The sequence below is a fragment of the Artemia franciscana genome, chromosome 10 (assembly GCF_032884065.1).
Source record: "Artemia franciscana chromosome 10, ASM3288406v1, whole genome shotgun sequence".
Lineage (NCBI taxonomy): Eukaryota > Metazoa > Arthropoda > Branchiopoda > Anostraca > Artemiidae > Artemia > Artemia franciscana.
This window is the reverse complement of record NC_088872.1, coordinates 46,545,271-46,567,320: the sequence shown is the minus strand read 5'-3', so window position 1 is coordinate 46,567,320 and position 22,050 is coordinate 46,545,271. Positions and strand designations below refer to the sequence as shown.

The window sequence follows — 22,050 nt, the reverse complement described above, 5'->3', positions numbered from 1 at the left end:
AATCATGGTTGCAGCAGTTTGGCCCCCTGGAATCACCATTAAAGCAACAACTGTAATCTGGTAAAGAGCAGAATAAAGACTATACTAACGGAAAATAAAAAAAAAATTGGCATTTTTTTCATTTATATGTGATCGTGGAATTATACTATTATATAGTTATTCTGATAAAAGTTTGCTGCAAACAGTTTTAAGGATTTTGAAAACGAGCTTGTAACTACCACAAAATAACGACGGATCAAAATCAAGTTTTCAGAGAAAAAAAGATTTTTGTTATTCATGCGTCTCAAAAAGGGGAAATTGCTTTTGAATATGAGTAGCAGCGATATGTCCGATTTCTTTTTTTCTTTTTTTTTAGTAAGACTAGAAGACTTCAATAGGGTAATAAAAATGTTTGATGGCGGGTTTAAAACCTAGGCTACTCATAATATCTACAAGCATTTTATAAGTTTGTCTTGACTGTGGTAAAATAGAAGATAATAAAAAAAGAGACTGCCATTTTAGTATCATTTCCGCATTATCGTTTATTTGGCGTTACATTACAGTGTCACATTGACGTTACAATGCTGAAACGACCTAGTAGTCAAGTCGTGGTTGCAGTAAAGCTGCAAAATTGTATTACATTTGCTTATGTAAACAACTTCAAAAACGTTTTGTCTATAGTATAATCTTTACTAGACTCCAGCTAAGTACCTTTACTATGTTTGTTTTTCTATAGAATCATGATTGCGACAGTCTCTGCAATCTAGCGAAGTGCAAATTACAGCCCATAGTAACCAAAAACTTAAAGATACGTTTGGAAAAACTCCCACAAACAGGATTGATCCATTTCACATTCTGATCTGAAATGTCCTGTAAGGATAATTTCACAATTTAAAAAATTCAGAATTTGAATGCTTACTTTGAAGAAGAGAAAGCAAAATTCTCTGCAAAATTGTATTATATTTGTTTAAGTATACAACTTCAAAAACGTTTTGTTTATAGTACTATCTTTACTAGACTCCAATTAAGAATCTTTACTAGGTTTGATTTTCGATAGAATCATGGTTGCAGCAGTCTCTACAATTTAGCAAACTACAGCCCATTGTAACCGAAAACTTTAAGATGCATTTAGAAAAATTTCCACAAATAGGATTGGTCCATTTAACATCCTGATCTAAAATGATAGTATCTTCAATACTATCATTTAAAATGATAGTAAGGATAATATCTTCACTTCAGTAACAACAATTTAAAAAATTATAAATTTGAATACTTATTTTGAAGAAGAGAAAGACGTTATCACATAGCGACTTGAAGTGAATCTTTTGGCTCCAAAGAAGTGCCTAACATCTGTTGTAATTCAGTACTATTAGCAACTGCAGCAACCATTAATAAATATATTTAGTTCAGTGTTACCATGTTTAGTATTATTGAAGAGTTTGGTTGTGGTGCCTAAGATCTATTGTACTGCAGCAACTATTACCAACTATATTCAGTTCAGTGTTATGATGTTTAGTGCTATTGAGGAGTTTGGTTGTGGTGATTCAAAGTGAGTCAAGATTTTTTAACAGGATCCGACCCTCCTCCTACTGAAAGGAGCAAACTAGGCTTGTTTATCAAACTCTTTTGGAATAAATTATTTGATTCTTAAAAGTTTCTTTTTATCATAGAATCTGAAGATACATATTAAATGTATTTTCCCTCGTGATAGCAGTAGTCATAAGGTAAAATGAGAAAGAGATGAACAGAAAGACACAGAGAATGTAGAGAAAGAAACATAGTAGGATAAATAAAAGGAGGGATTCTGAGCCATTATTGACCAAGCCCTGCCCCTCCATTCTCCTAGCAGACAAAAATTCTAACAAAGCACTGAATTCTCCAACATTCTAGACAGTTATGATACTTTTTGGCAATTATCTCTTTCATAGAAATGCTGAAAAATTGATCTTTTCAAACATATCCTTAAATAAAGAACAAATTAGTGTATGAAGAACAGCCTTTCAACCTGAAACCTTTCTACTCTCTAACCTTTCTCTACAGCTGCTTTTAAAAAGCTTTATAAAAGGCTCTCACAATAGAAAAAACTAACACAGAGAAGCATATATGTCAAAGAACAAAAATTACAAAAAAGATTTGTCATGACTATAAAAATATCATCTGATGATCATTTTGAAAACATTGTTCATAGAAAATGCCTTCTCCTTCTGTGCAGACAAGCACACAAATCTTTGAGGCTTCAGAGATTTGTGTATTCCTCATATACACACAAGATCTGCTTACCTATCAGTAATTCGAACTGCCTGCTACAAAAAAAGCACTTGTCTGAAACAGGGCTGATTCAGAGTTTTAGTAAATTTTTTGCTGAATAGAGTCAGAGTTAGTTGGTATAAAGAAAATACCTGGAGTCGTTTAAATGAAGCTTTAAAACAAGGCCGTGGAGTCAGAGTTTTAGTAATCTTTTATTGAATTAGAGCTGGTATGTTGAAAATGTCTTGAGTCAGAGTTGGTTATAATTTATAACCAGCTCCTCAGTCCCAGTATGAAAATATTGCCACTTGCTACTGCTAAAACAAAGACTCACCACTTCAGTTCTACCATGACAAACTGCACATGGACGACATTCGGGACAAATCCATTTTCCATCACCTTTTTTAAAGATTGTCTCTGTTTTTAGGCATGATGGGTGAGCAGCAGTTCCGCATTCAGAGCAAGAGATCAGCTGTTCTGGTTGCGACTGAGCATTTGATCGGGCAGTTCCAAGGCACTCACAGCAAACCTTAGTGGTTGTAGTTGTAGGGGCCTGAAACAGAACACTTGGTCAAATATATTTCTTGCACTTTCTTCTCTCATCTGTTTATGTTTCATTGCTCCTACTTTGTTTCTACAAAATTGTTTGAGGTTACATCCTCTAAGTCTAAAGGGTAGTATCTTTACAACTTTAATATCTCTATATATAAACAGAACATTGAGACATAGACAGAGAACATTGTGGATACCAGAAACACTTTTAATCATCAGATGGAGTGTCCCTCAAGGGGATGGGTCTGTGGCTTACACATATAGTGTTCCCTTTGATCTCAGGGTGGTTGGGAAAGAATTGGAATTTTACAGCGCATATCCTCTATTTCAGTCCAATGTAGTTTAATGGCTGCAATACACAGAGGAAGTCCAAGCAAACTATGATCTTAGGCATGTGAAAAGGATCCTGTAAAGTTTGTTTCTTAGTTCATAGGCTGCTATGATCTTTCCATCTAGGGCTTTTCTAAGTGTGTTTGTGCAAGTTAATGAAATTCATCCTCATGGGACAAGATCAACGAACAAAATTTATGTTAGTAATTTGGTTACGTCTAGGTTAGGGTTTCTTCTTATTTTTAGAGAGACCAAGCTATGGAATTCCTTAAATGAGAATATTAAAAAGTTATTTAAGTGAATTTAAAAGGCTCTTGAAGAACGGATTGTTTTCTAAGCATAATTTTAATAATTAATGTAATAGGATATGCAGTTGATAGATTAAATCGGTATTAAATCATTGAAGGTAATGTTTTATTTTTATTGAGGTGTGTTAAGGAAGGAGTTGAGTGTGGAGTGTTATCAAGTGACACAAGGGTATATTATGTTGTAGTTGTTTTTTGTTTTTACACCCTTTCTGAGGTTTATGTTAAGTTTTTTTTTTTTTTCGTTTTTTGTGTGTTTTTTTTTTTTTTTGTTTGTTTGTTTGGTTATCCCTCTTCCCTATCATGCTTTGGCATTTGGAGAGGATTTGTTTATGTTGCATTTTTTGTCAATAATTGTTATCACATAAATAAATAAATATAATTTGCATGTAAAAACAAAATGTGGTGGAACTGCACCTTTGCCAGAGTTTCTGTGATTTCTTCCTTTTCTATATTTACTAGCAAATGATTTGGCAGTCCAATAAGCCCTCCCAAACGCAAAAAAAGAATATTCAAAGTTTAAAAGGCTGAACCATTTTGCCACAGTTTGCAGAAGCAAACGTATTAATATTGTCCATAAACGAAGTGAAATGACACGATGAAGATTCAAGTGATCCTATTTTCCATTCAACAAAGGGGTATCAAAGATGAAGCAGATGCCCCAATTTACACTAAAAGCAGTTAATATCAATTTCAAAATTTACATGGGCTCAAGCCAAAATTATTCCACAAAAGAACAAGTAATCTTGGCCAAAAACCTGACGCCAAATAATCCAAGGACTAACTAGATACTGTGGAACGACTATATCTACCTTCTGCCCTACAAAGACTAAAGTGTAAGTCCTCAAAATAACAAATTTTTCAGCATTAATGAAAATTCGTTGCCTATATTAGGATGCTAGTTTAGTACAGATGTAAATATACTCAAACTGATACTGAATGTGGGAAATAGTGAGAAAACAACCATGACATCATTGCTCAGCACCCACAAGCATTATCAACTAACCTTAATTCATTAAAGTGCTTTAATCTGTACTGGACTTGAAATGCTCTTGCTTGAGTTGATGAGTCCCAATCAAAGTTCTATTGCTTCTTCCCCCATTTGTATCATTAATACACATAAAGACTTGTACTCAGGAATCGATAGAATCCTAGGTGAGTGCAAAATATATATGATAGGGAGATCTATGCCCACAGTCAGGACCAGATTGAATAGGTGCGGGGCCTGATTGTTTTTTTTTTTTTGCAGGACCCTCTTAATTACTTAAATACCTTAAATTGCAGCCCAGAGCATTCTAAGGATTTCTCCTTGTAGAGCTAGCTCCAGAATGACCTGAGTTGTATACAGGGTTCAAAAGTGACCATGTGCTGTTCTATGTTCAGTAGCATCCTGATTGAGTTTACACTCTCTGGAGGACCACTCAGCATCTAGCTTTCTTTTGAAAACATCACTTTAGTAGCACATCTCTGCAAATCTTCATGGATTTTTATGTGTTTTTTTTTAAAAAATAAGGGGAGGCAAGAGACATTAACAAGTCCCATATATAGAAGACTGATGACTTTAGGGAAACAAGTGGAAACAGTATGCTTAATCAGTCCCATGGTTTTGAACTAGCCCCAGCAGCAGACCTCTTAGCATGAGCACTGAATTTTAATTCAATGTCAATAGTGACACCAAGATCCTGCTCATTATTTATAGAGGAGAGTGAGTGGCCAAAGAAAAAATAAGAACAGCAAGGATTGAGTTTGCCAATGTGAATGATATGGCACTTAGCAACATTGAATTCACGAAGCTAGTCCTCAGCCCATTGACCCAGCAGTTGATGATTATTTTGTAGCAGGAAAGCTCCAAGAAGCTCCTTCTTGAAGCTCCAAGAAGCTTCAAGTTGTCTGCATAAAGAGTTGATTTACTGCTGATAATGGAAGGAGCATCATTGATGAAAAGATTAGATAGTGTAGGACCTTCTTTTTTTCTTTCCTTGCCAAAATTACATTTTTCAATCATTAGTCAATGCAGTTAGGGTGGGAAATTGGACTTATGCAGCTGGGTTGGAAGATATTAAATAGTGTAGGAGCCAAAACACTTCCCTGAGGAGCTCCACTCAGAGCATGTGTAGAGGAAGAAAGAATACAATTACCAGTCATCAAATAACTGCACACATTGAGATCACAAATAAAGAAAATTAAGGATCCAAAGGAGGAATTTCTCCTCAAGCTTGACTGCACGTAATTTAATTGCAAGTTGCTTGTGACACACTTTGTCAAAAGCTATAGAAAAGTCAAGCAGAATCATGTCAGCAGGCACCCCAATATCAATCAACTTGGTGATGTGATCATACAATTCAAAAAGATTGGTGTCAACAGGTCTTCCTGAATGAAAGCCATGTTGTGAACTGTGCAAAACATTATTTACTTCAAGGTATTTAACAACTGCAGAGTTGATTATTCTTTCAAGAACCTTAACAACTGCTGATGTCATGCTAATGGGTTGATAATTTTCAGCCAGCTCCTTTCTACATTTCTAAATATAGGAATGATATGTGCAGTTTTCCAATCCAGAGGTAGTCTGGAAATATTTAATGATAACTTGAACAGCAGGGAAAGAGGTTGACACAAAACTTTACATGTTCCTTTAGAACCAATGTACAGCAATCAAAATTGGTTTCATCTTATGTGAAACATCATATAAAGGAGGTGTGGGACAAACAACACTTAAATTGGAGGCAAAAACAGATAAGAAAGATTGGTTGAAAATTTCAACTTTCACCTCAGGATCAGCCACTGATTGAATATCGTGCAGGATATCTGGGACTGTGCATCTGCTGCCACATTTTTGAGTGAAATAACATCAGAAAGATTTAAGGTTATCCTTAACTTCCTCAGCCAATTTTTCCTAGAGCCTTCTCTTCAACTCCTTTATTTGGTTGGTATATATTATATATTTAAATAAAACATACATGCATAGAAGTCTGTGCATGTAAAGTGGTTCAAATACATAGCACAAAACCTCTATAATATAGAACTATCCCAATTAAATTTGATACATTTGAAGTGAACTTTTATGGTTATCAGTTTTCTATATTATATAATAGTAAGTATATTAATAAATCCTATCCAGCAATGCAAACATAGAATAATTATATTTTTAATTATTTGAATAGTTCATAACTTATCCCTCATTGTCAAAAAGCAATTTACTTTGTATTTCAAGAAAAAAATTCTCATTTTGAGGTAAAAGGACTTGATGATAGTCCATATACCTCCCAACAATTTTTGGAACTGGATTTAGATGGTAACCTGGGGCCCTCAGAGCCCAATTGTCCTTTATACAGCCCTGCCCAGTGTACCCAGCAAGAAAATCCCCACTACCTTATAGAAGAAAATTAAAAGAAGATCTAGAGACTCAAAAGCCTAAAGATCATCCCAGCTGATTTAATAAATGTTATGGTGATGACAAAAATAAGATGATAATATTGACTTTGTGTCATGAGATAGGAAATCATAACTTTAATGAAATTTTATAGAAAAAAGGGAAAACAAAAATTACCTTAGAAGCAAAACTCAGCATTGAAAAAAAATCATGGAGGTTTTTAGAAAAATTAGCAAGTATTTTTTGTACTTATTCACAAAATTTGGATCCTTTTGCAGTTGGAAACATTTTCTGTCAGAAAGAAATTCTAAGTCAGTATTTTCTAAATATTAAAATATTAAGTGGGGAAGGAAGTTGATGATTGCTATTATTATGACACTATATTGACCCAAGAAGCAACATTGTAGATTTGTCATTGTCATTTGGAACTTTTTGTTCACTGTAAGTCACTTTAATAAAATTGTTCTTCCCTTAAACTTACATCTCTTAATTATTTCTGATATTGTCAACATTGTAAACATGAGCCTATACTTCTATGAGGCAATTAATACATTGACTGGTATCATCATACTACCAAGTTAAAATTTACCTATTGACATATTTGGAAAAGTTTTAGAAGCATATGACATGACATGTTAATCTTTCATCTAGCAAATCCATCTAAATATTGAACTATACTATTACTCCAAGCTGCAACTTAAGGTGTATGTGCTATTTTAGTGGTTGACTGCATCTAAATACAGCAGGTTAATAGAATAAAAGTAGTGGCATTAAATTCCTTATTTTGTATCCTTTCCAAAAATCATGGTTGTTTTCTTCATATTACACTGCACTCCCCTTAAGGTCCTGGATATAGATGAGCAACTTTTGTCTATCCTAAATAATAATCAAGGAAGTTGAATTAGTCTCAAGGTTAATAATCCCACAAGGAAATATTTTGAAATGCTTACCTTTACCCCTTCCCTTAAAAAAGGATTTTCTTTGATAATCTGTGTTATAAAGGTAAAAACTTAATAAATAGAAGTACTACTTAAATGAGCCACGGGGAGGTTTGGATGAATAGTCATTTGCTTTTGCTCAACACTGAATTACAGGATTTTAAAGATTTTTTTTTTGGTTTAGGAATAAGTCTTTATGTGCCTTGAAATCCTGCTGGGACATTATAAATTACATTTACAAAAATAGAGCCCAAAACCAAAAATTAAGGTAAAATATTTTTACTAAGATGTAAAAGGGCATAAAATGTTACCTTTCTAAATAAAATTTAAGGGTACTTGATAATCTGACTAGCAAGAACATGGTAGGGCTAAATAGCCTATTAAAAAAATAAGAATTTCATTATATTACTGTTTTCTTTAGTTTATATGTATGCTAAGGCTATTTCTGTGGTAAAATTATATCAGTTCATATAACTGGCTTACCAATAAAGTGAATATACCACTTGATGCCTTTATTTTATGTTCTTTACAAATATAATAATTGCTTCTACTGTAAATTCAAATTTAAGCACTTTTTGAGCTCTAAAAAATAACAAATTTTCAAAAAATTATGCTAGTTTATATAACTTACTTACAAATAAAGTGAACATACTGCTTGATGCCTTTCTTATGTTCTTTACAAATATAATAATTGCTTCTACCACAAATTCAAATGTAAGCACTTTTTGAGCTTGTAAAAATGACAAATTTTCAATTAAAGTATGAGTTATTTCTCATTTTCCACGAAATAATGCTACATTTTCTCAGCGCCATCTTTTTCCATCAATTTTGTAAAAATAATGCTACATTTCCTCAGTGCTAAAATTATTTATAAGGCTAGTTTAGGTTAGGTTAAAAAGTGCTTAAATTTGAATCTACAGTAGAAACAATTATTATATTCATAAAGAACATAAAAAAAAGGCTTCAAGTGGTATGTTCACTTTATTGTTAAGTCAACTATATGAACTGTCATAAATTTACCATTTCTGTCATCACCAGATGGGAGTGTGCATTTGGAGGAAAGTAAACACAATATTTTTATAGAGCAAAAGGTTGACTATTAGTGTACAATTAGGCCCACTAAAAACAAATAAATCAAATCCCAAAAACAACATTAAACAATCCTTAAACACTTAATTAGGCTATGAGCCTATAACTTATGAAAGTGCTTCACAGTACTTGTGTATTATTCAGAACACACTGAATAAGTAAAGTTAGGTTCTTTTCTGAAACAGATTAAAATGCAGGTACATCTTAATTAAATATTTGGTACTTGTTCATTAAGCTTCATTGGGTTTCATAGCCACAAAGACAAAACTCAATTTAGTTTGCTATGCATAGTGATAGAAGATAGTGTCTGGACATGGATTTTGAAATGAAGATTTGGAATTTCACAAAGACTGAAAAAGAGGCAATTATATTTTTCCAGGATAAGGGGTTGTTGCCCACAATAAAACAGTGCATCAATGGACACAACATGACTTTATACTCTTATGAGAAGGAACATTTTTGGAAGTAAAACAATAGGCCATGTTTGAAAAAAAGTCAATTTGCATGTAAATATGTGGTTTGCAGACAGTAGAATACCATTTATATGGCAATTTTACAATTTTCTAATAAAGTGGGGACTATTACATTTTTGTTTTTTTTTATTAGCTATATCAAAAGTTTGGGCTATATATTTGCACATTAGGGGGGGGGGTGGAGAGCATTATATTAAATACCTAACTTGATCTGACCTAACCACCTTTATAGGCTATATAAAATATTTAATTAAAATGTACCTGCATTGTAGTTTGTTTCATAAAAGACATTAACTTCACTTATTGAGTGTGTTCTGAATAATACATGAGTACCAGCTTCACTTTACTTTAACCCTGCCCCCATAATGTACAAAATTACAGCCCAATTTATATATTTATCATCCATTCTTTTGTTTCTGGATTTTTAGAACATTACTTTCTTGTTGTTAAATCAATGTCCAGAAGTAGTCTAACATATGAAAATACATGTAAATACACACACACACACACACACACACACATATATATATATATATATATATATATATATATATATATATATATATATTCGAGGTACCTACCTCCTCTCCTTCTCCCTCTAGAGGGCCTTGACCTTTGATGACCTTCAAAATATGTGTGTTATAAAAAGTAAAACCTTGTAAAATACTTCTGCTGGAATGAAGCACAACAAAATTGTTCTCAGCTTCACAACTTTGCTCATGCCCAATTTTATTAGGTTTTATAGGTGCAAATACATTTCCTAAATTTTGAAAAATAAAACATTGATATGGCTCAGAATTCTACTAAAATAACAAGAATTGTATTTTCAGAAATAAAGGCAGAGAAAAAGCAACTGGTAACTGAAAATTAAGGTAAAATGTTGTTTTGTCAAAATTTCAGTAGGCATAGACCTTTCATGTAGGCAAATTTCAAGGCTCTAGAGGGGTAAGGAGTGGAGGTGGGTGCTTTAAAATACCTTCCTGGGATATACTTTATCCTGTAGACCCATCCCTGAAAGTTTCATTTTCCTAACCTAACCCCATTCTGAGATAGCAAGAAGTCACTCAACTAGAATTTTACCATATATATATATATATATATATATATATATATATATATATATATATATATATATATATATATAATTTGGGTCATATAAGCCTACTTTTACACTGATACCCCCAATACAAGGGAAAGTAAGTAGGCCTATATTGGGTTAAAGTGAAGTGCTTTAAAGAATGATACAATTAAGTATTTATAAAATCTTAATCAAAAATTTGGTGTTTTCTTTGAGAATGTCCCAAATAGAGCTGATTCAGAAACAGCAACACCAAAACATACATGATTTAGGACCCAACACTAAAACAGCTGATCAAAGCACAAGCTTGTCACAGCTTAGCGAAATACAAAACCAATGGGAACAATATTAGTCAAATATAATGAATGAAACACTTGAAATTTTATATGACACGATCAAAAGAGATATATTTACATTTTGGGCTGTTGTTTTCAACACCCATTTTCACATCGTCTCCTTCATGTTTTCTTTTCTATATATTGCTGCTGTGTAGGTAATAATAGATATACCGCAAACCTTAAGAGTGCGTCTACACTCGGTGTTTTCCGGAAAACTGATGAAAAATTGGGAAAAAAGCTAGCAGTCAGTCTAGGTTCGTTATTTTAGCTAATCATCCGCTGAGAGCGGTTTTGCAAAAAATAATAGTTTTTGTTGAAACTAAGTAACAAACACTATGTTGTATGAAAAAAAAAATCTTTTTAGAATGGTCAAATTGACATTGCAGTTAGATGTCAGCGCTCTAGATGCAAATGTTAAAATTTTCAAAATCGTTTTTCTCGGAATACCAGAAGAAGAAAAAATTCGGCAAATTTCATGGCTTCATTTTAAAATCTGTTGCTTAAAAAAGCTCCCAGAGAACAAAACAACCAATTTTCACTTCCCGTTTTTTGGCATACCGGTACATTTATTGGACATTTTTTGCTCCAAAACCAGAAAGGAGAAACTGGAACGGCAGCATCCGTCTGCACTATACAGATTTCCCGTTTTCAGTCCCAGTTTTCCAAAAACACTAAATGTAGATACAGTTTAAGCTTGTTGATTATAAAATCTTGAAAAACGACAACAAACAAAACCAAAACTTCACGCTCCGACCCAAATCGTATACATGCCAAAGGCGGTAAATCGTAAGGCGTGTTTCCGTAGTCACAAAAGCAATTCTTCCCATAAACTAATAGAAAATTGTTAGTAACAACTAAATCAGTAGAAAAAATCCAATATTCACAGAGGGAAAAAATGAAAATTCACAATATATGACTGAAGCCTTGAGGGTTTTCTTTGGAGGCCTTGTTGTGTTTAAATATTTTTTAAAATAAAAAAAAAATGCCTTTGAAAGAAAGTGAAGAGCTTAAAACGAACTAAAATGTAGTAAGGTTAACTAGAAAGAATCACAAACGAACAAGGGTTACTGCAAACGAGAGTGAGGAGGCTGCTAACCCCCTCCCCCCTAAAAGTCACAATTTCAATGGTGATTTACTAAAACCGTACATATTTTATGCAATGTTTTGTTATTATAGTATCATAACATTCAGAATTATATTCCTTAACAAACAGAACTGTGACAATCATGTCGGTTTTACTATTTTTAAAGGGCACATGGATTCGTTGGCATTTCAGAAGCCCCCCTCCCTCCTCCTGAAATTGTGAGTGAACGTTCATTAAAATATGACTAAATCACACCACCCCTTATGGGAAAGAGGGAAAACTCATTCAAGCAGAAATTTTAAAGCCTACTTTAATCTTAAACAGTAAATAATATTGCACTTCAATGCATCATTGAACTGTCATATTGCATCATTTTGTTCCGTGGAAAATAATATTGGCCAACACTGGGATGAAATGCCACAAAACTAAAATTATGAAATAATCATTCTGTTTCAGTTTTAAAAAAGGCCTTTACATAGTTATATGAGTCTAAAATTGCAGACTCCCGTCGAACACGCTTTACGTTCTTAAGAAAATTACTTATAATCTATTATTTAAATATTATCTGCAACCTAGTAAAGAACGAACCGCGGCCCAAAGTAACCAAATTTTAAAACCCGTTTAAAAAAAATGTCTAGTAACAAAAATTATCATTTATCGCTGATTTGGGAATGGTAGTTATGACCTCGATTAGTTTTAATAATAAAATATGTAAATAAATAGCCTGAAAAGTCCAACACCAATGCACTGGAAAAATACCCTGCATTGGAATTCCAATACCCTTGGAATTCCACCCCTTGCTTGTACAGCCCCCCTGGCTTGAACAACAAGAAAAATCACTTTTTTTTGCACGGACAACACTGATCTGTCGTCCTTTTTTTTTCTTCTTCACGAATAGCGGGGCAATGACACATCATTGATAGGTGTCATGAATCTCCTGAAAATTACTTTTATATGGTAAAATGTCATATTAGAGTGATGCTGCTGCCTTTCCTTGGTTTGTTCATTACTAGATTCCAACGAAGAAAAAGCCTAAGATTCTTCTCTGTATGTGATATATATTTAATAGCTCAATATTTGGCTGGCCGAAACCTGAGGGTAGGGCCATATCCAGGATTTTTTTGGGGGTGGGAAGGGTTATTGGAGGGGGGAGCTACAAAAAACTTCAAAAAACGCATAAAAATTTGTTTAAATTCATTTTTGTCACGTTTTCACGAGTCGGGCAAACATTTCAGAGGGGGAGGTCAAACTCCTAGCCCCCCGGGATACGGCCTTGCCTGAAGGCATTTTAAAGATTGTTAACCCAAAACGGAGCTACCGTGCTCTCAAGTCTTCTCTTGGGCTTTTCGAAGCTTGGCAAATTTTCAGTGCTTTGTTTATTCTACAAAGGGTGGCAGAAATCCCCTTTGACTGAAAATAAAAGCTTCTAGACTATTAGGTCATAGACTACCGGTCGTTATTTAATATGCTGAACATCTCCAATTCACGGGGATTTGAGAGCAATTTTTACACAACCCCCACCTCTAAACCTCCCTCTATAATTATCTAATAGAAATTGAGAGTTAGAGACTTTGGGTGCCATTTTTGAGGTTCAAGTCAAGACTCTTCCCATCAACAAAAAAAGTCACCGGCCCTCCCCTATAATAGCTGATGCAGAATCGATCATATAAATAAAAAAAAAACTCAATTAGGAAATAAATAAAATATTTCTCTTGCCATTTTGTAAAACACGGGCCTTGGTGCCTCTCTGGTCAAGTAAATTATTACATCTAAGGCCAAAGAAAACAAAATGAGAAATTCAAGATTGTAGCGGACGGAAGTTTTGTTTTATTGATTTACTTAACAGAAATCCTCTCAAGCCAGATAGAAACAGATATAAGAAAATGATTCAAACGGAAGAAAACAAAGTTTAATCACAACAGGATGAAATGAAACAAATTTCTTAAGGCACATGAGATTGAAACAAATATACTTTAATCAATAACCTCAGTCTCATCTGCTACGCTGTCACAAGATTTTTGGATATTTGATTTTTTTATTTACATTAGCGATTTTATTTATGGCAAAATGTACCACAATAAACGTTAAAAAAAATATGCTTTTATTGGATGAAATCCAATTACATTTTCAAGCAGCTCTCCAGTTAAAAAAAAAAAAAACAAACAACTAGTTTTATATGACGAATTTTTTTCTCCCAATCATCCCACCTAATATGCAAAAATATAGTTCGAATTATAATTACCTACGCATTTTTCCGTCACTTGATTTCATTAACGTTGCTTCTTTGTCATTAAATCTATTTGAACAAGTTACATAATCAAGAAACGGAAAAATGCACGGAAAATAGATAATTTGAACTATATATATGCACATTATGGGAGGGGTGCAGAGAGTAAAGCAAAGTGAATCGCTTTAAGGACTGTTATAAGAAGTATTTTAGGATTTTTGAAGTTGTTTTTAGAATTTTGTCGGGTTTCTTTCTCAACAGCCCTAGCTGTACATTGATACCGAAATATTAAAGAGCTGTATAATTTAACTATCATCGGAAAAAAACAAGCATGTCTAAGGGAGATGCATTATATAGAGTCATTTCACTCATTACGAAGACACAAGTAATCCTGGCATCATAGCTTGTAAGGATTATTGTCATGCATCACCCAGGAAAACAGTTTCTCCCACTTTGGCACACTTGGACAGAAAATCAATTAATATTGTCGCATATTTGTTTGTACAATGGAGTTCGCAACGAGATAAAACCGTTACTGATTACTGACTTAACAAGTTTATTGTAGGGAGATTGTCATCCTATGACCTTGGAGAAGTAGATCAAGGCTAAATTGGAGACAGGCAGAAGTCTGTGGGAATTGGAAGGGGAATATATCCGTCAACATAACAACAAGGACAAGGTACTTTTAGATTGTACCAAATATGATCATAAAAAAAAAGATTTTGCCTTTAGGGCGAACAATATGACAAAATGAACGTAAAATGGCAAGTTTTGCCAGACCCATTGAATGGATTTTAGGATATTCTCCATAATTCAAGGGCAAAAGCGAACACCCAAAAATCCAATATATACTTCCTTCACTGGATGATTTCAAATTTTGCATACAAGCAAAGTAGCCAAAATATCCTTCAAAATTCTTCGTTCTTCCTTCAAATTTTCTGCATTGTTTGTTTTATGGGATTGCTCAATACAACCTCTGAATGGCAACCCTCAATACAATCTCTCAATACAACCTTCTAGATAGAGGAGTAGGTGAAACCTCAGGATAGGAGCTTCTCAAGCATTGATGCAAGATTTTCTTTTAGTTTCGGGAAACTGAGCTTAACGTTGAAGTATCGAGTAGAAGCGATTCATTATTAATACACAAAGCCTCGGCCCTTTAAGGGGTCTCTTGGTCGTTTTTAGTCGACCCTTTCACTATTCATGTCTTCTCAGGGAATTAAACTTGCAATCATACTGACTGAAAAACAAAGAGGCCCGATCAAGGCCGTATTCAGGATTTTTGTTTGTTTTTTGGCGGGGGATTTACTAAAAAAACAAACTTTGAAACATCAAAAATTGATTTTATGCATCTTTATGAGTCGGACAAACGCTTCGGAGGATTCCACCTCCCAAAACCCCCCTTGATACGGCCTTGGACCCGATTTGTAGCTAGTTATTGCTATTAAAAAAAAATGGTTGAAAAAAGTTTGAAAGATAGTTGAAAAAAGTTTAAGGCAATACGAAAGTGTGGTTCAATCCCGCTTTCTAAGGCTATAATAAAGAGAAAGGTTGAGCTGGTTGGGGCACTCTTCGGATGAAAGATTACAGATTACCAAAGATTGCCCTTTTCGGCCAACAGTCTAGAGCAAAACGGAAAACAGGTCGTCCTCAGTTAGAACGGGAGGATGTCGTAACGAAAGATTTAAAGGAAACAGAAACTTCCCGGGAAAGTGTAAAGAGGGACACCGAGTAGATTGGGATGGAGAAGGAGCGTGTGGTGCTATATTGGCCTCAGGCAGCTTGGTACCAGGGGCAAATCTCCAGAATTTTTATTGGGGTGGGGGGGCAAGAGGGGTCCACATCCGGATAGTCAAGGTGCTTGGGATACATAATAATTTTTTCTCCAAATTATTGGGGGACAACTGCCCCCCTCCAAACGAGGCCCCTGCTTAGTGCTGCAGTGAGTTAGTAAAGTAGTATTGTTATTTATTCCATTCTAAAAAGGCTTTATTCAGGGATAATGGTGTAACCCGAAGGTGAAATTTTGCGCAACCAAAACCCAATACTTTTTCCCATCTCTTGACTTGCAATAACGTACTATCTATGAAAATATGTTAGTATATGCTCAAAAACAATAGTTAAGGCACAGGAACAAGTTTCCAAGTTTCTGTCCGCATTCTTCTCTTTACCTTCAGATAGGCCTATTCAATACCGTAACATAACATGGTTGGAATTCGTTCTTCAACCAGAGCCAGCGTTAGGTTTTTTCTCCGGTAGGTGGACGGGGGCAAATGCAGACTTTGTTGCCCCCTGACGCACCATCAATGCTGTAAATATTACAATTATGCTGCGAAGCAGCATAGTTTCACGTTTAGAGCACTTAAAAATGCTAATTCTAGAGGCGGATCCATTTCTGGTTGACCCTTCTCCTCCATGGGGCAAACAAAAAATACGTAAAGTGGGCTTGCTTACAGGTAACATTACCTATAGAGCGAAGCATTTTATGCATTTTCGGTTTGCCCCATGGATTTTCGGAGGAGGGTCAACCAGAAATGGACGCGCTTCTCTAATAATGACAAGGAAACAATATGTGATTATCAGAATTTTGCTATATGCAGTAATACGCACTTTAGAGCACTTAGAACGAAAGTAAACATTTACCAAAAAATACTACAATTTAAGCTTGTTTTGTCACCACCCCCCACGGCGCTTGCCCCATCTAGCCCTCATCGATCCAGCCCTGTCCTCAAATATTTTAGTTCTGAAATTAGTTGTGGCTTACTTCCTCTTTTAGAAAAGGTCAGTGGTTGGGGGCTCCCCGGTACCCTTCATTTGTACGACACTAATGGTGGTTGTATTTTTTTAAAATTTATTAAAAATAAAACCCTCAACATCACTGAAAGCACAAGTAAACATGAGAGTCTAATCACAGTACAGGATTTGACAGATAAGGGGGGTCATCCAAACCATAGAAAAACTATGAATTATACGAGAAATATGGAGAAAACTCTAAAAACATGGATATTGACAGAAGACGATAAAAAGATATTTAGAAAGAACTTTGAATGGGGATCAAAGGGTATTATTCGTTAGTTGTTATTATTTCTAGTCCAGAAAAGCAATCTGGTATTAGTATTACTGAGAAAACTATATGCCCTAAGGTCGGTTGAATTTACTAACGCTCAGATTTAGCTGCGTAAATATGAGCCAATTTATTTTTTATAGAATTCTTGATTGGCTGAACAATTCTGCAAAAAAAATCTGATTAGCTTAAATTTGCGCTAGCTTGATCTTGGTATTAGTAAAGTCTCATTGGAATAAAACATTACAAATGTTTTCAATACTTGGTATTTTTGCCATTTTTGTAATTATTATAAAATTTTTAAATATTTCTGCTTCCAGATCATGAAGTTATCCCGTTTTATCGTGTCTAATATATTTATGTATCTATGACTTAATGTATCTATATTCCACGGTTTCACCATCCCACTCCTTATATTTTTTTTTTCTTTTTTTGTCCCTAGCACATCTTCACAAGCGAAATTTTTGGGTGTGCTACGGATTAATTTTTACTACGGTGTTTAAAAATAAATTATTATAATTACTACTACTACTTTTACTACAAAATAGATAAATAAACAAAAATTTCCGGTAAAATTCTAGTTAATTGACTTCTTCATATCTCGGAAAGGGTTTAGGCTAGGAAAACGAAACTTCCAGAGATGGGTCTACACGCTAAAGTATGTCCCGGGAAGGTATTTTAAAGTACCCACTTCCACTCCTCTCTCTAGAGGGCCTGAAATTTGCCTACATGACAGGTCTATACCTATTGAAATTTTGACAAAACAACATTTTACCTTAATTTTCAGTTACTAGTTGATTTTTCTCTGCCTTTAGTTCTGAAAATGCAATTCCTATTATTTGAGTAGAATTTTGAGCCATATCAATGTTTTTTTTTTCAAAATTTAGGACATGTATTTGCATATCTTTAAAACCTTATAAAATGGAATTGAGCAAAGTTGTGAAACTGAAAACACTTTTGTTGTACTTAATTAAGCAGGTTTCACTTTTATAACACACATATTTTTAAAGGTCATCAAAGGTCAGGGCCCTCTAGAGGGAGAAGGAGTAAAGGTAGTTTATTCAAAATACTTTCCCGGGACATACTTTAGTTTGTAGATTCATCCCTGAAAGTTTCATTTTCCTAACCTAAACCCTTTCTGAGATAACAAGAAGTCAATCAACTAGAATTTTACCAAATTTCCCATAAATTGTTTCATTGTGCTTCTTCGTCCATGCATCCAAAAGCAAAAAAAAAACTAAAATAATGTCAGACCAGTTTTCAACTTGATAAAACGAAACATACCAATGAATCATCTTCATTTTCATCATCCGCTTCTGACCCTGTACCATCTGAGCTGAAATCAAAATCCGATTCAGAGGATTCATCCAAACCCGAAACAACCAAGTTCACAGTTTCTGAGTCAGATTCTAGGATGTTAGTTTCTCTATACTCATGAAACAATTCACCTTTTTCTCTTTTAAATTTCCAACACAAGCTACATCTGTCAGAATTATCGCTTGATGCCTCAGACGCAATATCAATGGAGCAAGGAATCTTGCTCAGCGCAGTCGTTAATATAACTTCAGGATCCAAATCATCTTCTTCTTCTAGGTTTGGTTCTTTACAGTCAATCTCATCTTTTTCTTCAAGAACCTTCTCAACAAGAGATTTTAAGTCTAAATCACTGCCATCCGATTCTAGCGCAAAATTGAAATCATGCTCTTTCAGTCCTAAATCCAATACACCACAAGTAATATCATCCTGGATAAATAGTCCAGCTTTCACCCTCATCTTGTTATCACAAATAATATCTTTATTACTTGTTGACGCTGATTGTTTAGAACCACCCGAGAGGAACCGCCTTCCATACGTCATAAAAGACCTGGGTTTGCCCGGTAATGCAAATGACCTTTCTCCCATGGTGAAATCAGGCTAGGCTATCAGATCAATACACTAGAACAGTTGAAAAATATTGCTCTTATAGAAGAACATTACCAAAGATTGGCAAATCTCAACTGACCACAGAAACCCAACCAAAGGCCTATTGAAAATCTACAGTAAGTAAGACTAGCAATAAAAAACAATTGCCTTTATTTACAATGGGCATAAAAAAATATCAAGTGAACACATTTCGTTACGGGTTAAATAATCCCAAGTAGACAACCTGAAATTTGGTTTCCGCATTTCTTTTGGCAGGAATTTGTGCAACAAAACATCTGCTCAATCAAAGGGGGGCGATAATACACTTAAGGGCTCAATGGAATGATGACTAAGGTCGTGGAAACCCCCTCAGTATTGACAAAATAATCCAACAGGATTTGAGATACTTTTAACTTATGCGCAGTATCAACGGAAGTAAAATTAGTGGAAATATTGAACATTTAATCTATCAGAAATAAAAGGCTTGTAACGTCTGAAAACGAACACTTGAAAAATGATACCTGGCGGAAAAATTAAGTGCCATCAGAAAATAAAACCCAAATCACTTTTCAAAATACATATCAGACATATATGGGAACTCAACGTATTATTATTATTTCATTGCAAAATGCCTTGTTTGGAAAAAATGTCCCCCCCCCTGAACATTGAAAATATATCCCTCCCCAATAAATTATCAGACATGTATAGGCAATCGATGAATTCGTATTTGTTTATCCATTGGCGTCAAAGGGGGTGGGGCGGGTGAGCCTGTACCACCCCCAGATCTTTGTCCCCACTAGATCTGGAAAAATATCATTTTTGGATAATTTCATTGGAAATTGTCTTGTTTGGTACTTTCAGTGCCCCGTCCTTCGGATATTGAAAATGTATTTTGCCATTCCCTCTCGCTAAAATATCAAAGATGTATAGGTGCCCAATATATCAATTTTGTTTATCCAGTGTCAATGGAGGGGGGAGGCCTCTGCCTCCCCCAGATTGTCTGCTCCCCCACTTTAAAATACCTTTTCGAGGGGTGTTTTCATTGAAAAATGCCTCTTTTTGGTATTTTCATTGAGAAAAAAACGACAAAAAAAGAGGTAAATTTGCTCTCCTAGATATAGAAAAGTACATCTCGAACCCCCCCCCCCCCCAAAAAAAAAATCATGAATTGATGTCAATGTGTTACTTAACAAAAGGGTTAATAAGGTTTCCGTTAAATGTGTTTTCTACTACGACTTAAGTCTTATCAAGTGTTTTAGATCCAAATTTTCGAACTTTCCATGAACTTTCAATTCTCTTAATATGTCATTATGGATAACATCTGTAATATATAATACAGGTACCTGAAACATTATTTCGAAAGTATGCATTCATTTTCATGGGCGACCAAAGAACTTTTCTAGGAGGGGAGCCTTCATAAGCTTTTCTAGGAGGGAAAACGTTTGAAAAACGCATTTTTATGCAAACGACAGGTTATATTTTTTAAATATTTCAGATTGTATACCTCCCTCACCATTTAGCTGTAAGGCAGGAGAGGAACAAATCCTGATCTCCAGCCCCCACTCGAGTGATCATCCCTGCTTTCAGTGGTAGAGTCTATTTGTTGTAAAAGGTCTATTTAGTACATCCGAAAAATCGTTGGCTTTAGTTTATCAAGTTTCTAATAATAAACTGAAAGCTCCCTCCTCCCCCCTCAAAAAGAAAGATATTTTAGTGATTAAACTTAAACTTACGAACCCAAGATGATGCAAATACTTGCCGATTTCTCCTAATATTTATGCTTGACTAAATGAGCAATATTGAAAACCCATAATAAAATGAATAATAAATTTATGAGCTAGTTTATTAGGGGAGTAATCCATGGACTAAGAGGCAATATTATGGGCTAGCTTTTATAATTATTCCTGTTCATTAATTATGTGCTAATGTTCTTAATTAAGGCAAAAATGCAGTTTTCTAAACGTTGCTAGGGCTCCCCCTTTGTTAGATGCTTAATGAGGATTAAACGAAGATGCTGTCTATTGGGGGTTCAGAACCATCTTACATTGCGTTTTTTTCTCACAAAGGAGAAAAAAGCGACAACCAAAAAAAAAAAAAAACGGCAGAGAAAAATAAAACGGAATAGAAACAGAAAAGAAAACAAAAGACGTACAGGTTAGGGATCAACAATTTTTCCCATTCGATTTTATTTTATTATTTATAAATAAATTATACTTCTTTCTTTTTATCCTTATATCTCGTTTCTTTTTAGTACACTCTGTACTTAATAAATAAAAAAAAAAAACTAATTTTTTTAGCTGAAAGTAAGGAGCGACATTAAAACTCAAAACGAACAGAAATTACTCCGTATATGAAATGAGTTGTCCCCTCCACAATCCCTCGCTCTTTACGCTAAAGCTTTTAATTGTTTTAAAAAGTAGAATTGTGGCAAAGAGTCAAACTTTAGCGTAAAGACCGAGGGATTGCGGAGGGGACAACTCATTTCATATACGGAGTAATTTCTGTTCGTTTTAAGTTTTAATGTCGCTCCTTACTTTCAGCTAAAAAAATTAGTTTTTTTTTATTTAATTTCTGAACGTTTTTGAATTAATGCATGTTTGGTTTTGGCTCTCCGCACATAAATTATTAAAATGAAATTTGTATATTAATTCTGTTTTTGGCTAAATGGCTTTCTCTTAGTTTTGATCAGACGATTTTGAGAAATAAGGGGTGGAGAAGGAGGCCTAGTTGCCCTCCAATTTTTCGGTTACTTAAAAAGGCAACTAGAACTTTTAATTTTTAATGAACGTTTTTATTAGTAAAAAATATACGTAACTTAAGAATTAACTTACGTAACAAACTTTCATAACCTTATATTTTTATTATGTATACGAGGGGGTTTGTACCCCCGTTAATACCTCGATCTTTACACTAAATCGTAAGTTTTGTCCCAATTCTTTAAGAATGACCCCTGAATCAGAAAGGCCGTAGAATAAATAGTTGAAATTACTAAAAATACTTTAGCATAAAGAGCAAGGTATTTATCTCCTCCTAAATACCTCGCTCTTTATGCTAAAGTATTTTTAGAACCCCTC

At 34.3% G+C, this 22,050-nt stretch overlaps 1 protein-coding gene across 4 annotated transcripts in view; it reads right to left on the bottom strand.

Annotated features, from left to right (window-relative positions):
- LOC136032268 (histone acetyltransferase KAT6B-like) overlaps positions 1-22,050 on the bottom strand; it is a 97,702-nt gene that overhangs the window by 42,004 nt on the left and 33,648 nt on the right. For 3 of the 4 annotated variants that reach the window (XM_065712521.1, XM_065712519.1, XM_065712520.1), the window contains exon 4: positions 2,561-2,779. In XM_065712521.1, coding sequence (XP_065568593.1) covers positions 2,561-2,779 — 219 coding nt within the window. Of the gene's footprint in view, positions 1-2,560; positions 2,780-18,358; positions 18,992-22,050 lie in introns of those variants that run through there. The other variant, XM_065712522.1, reaches the window with a different exon arrangement.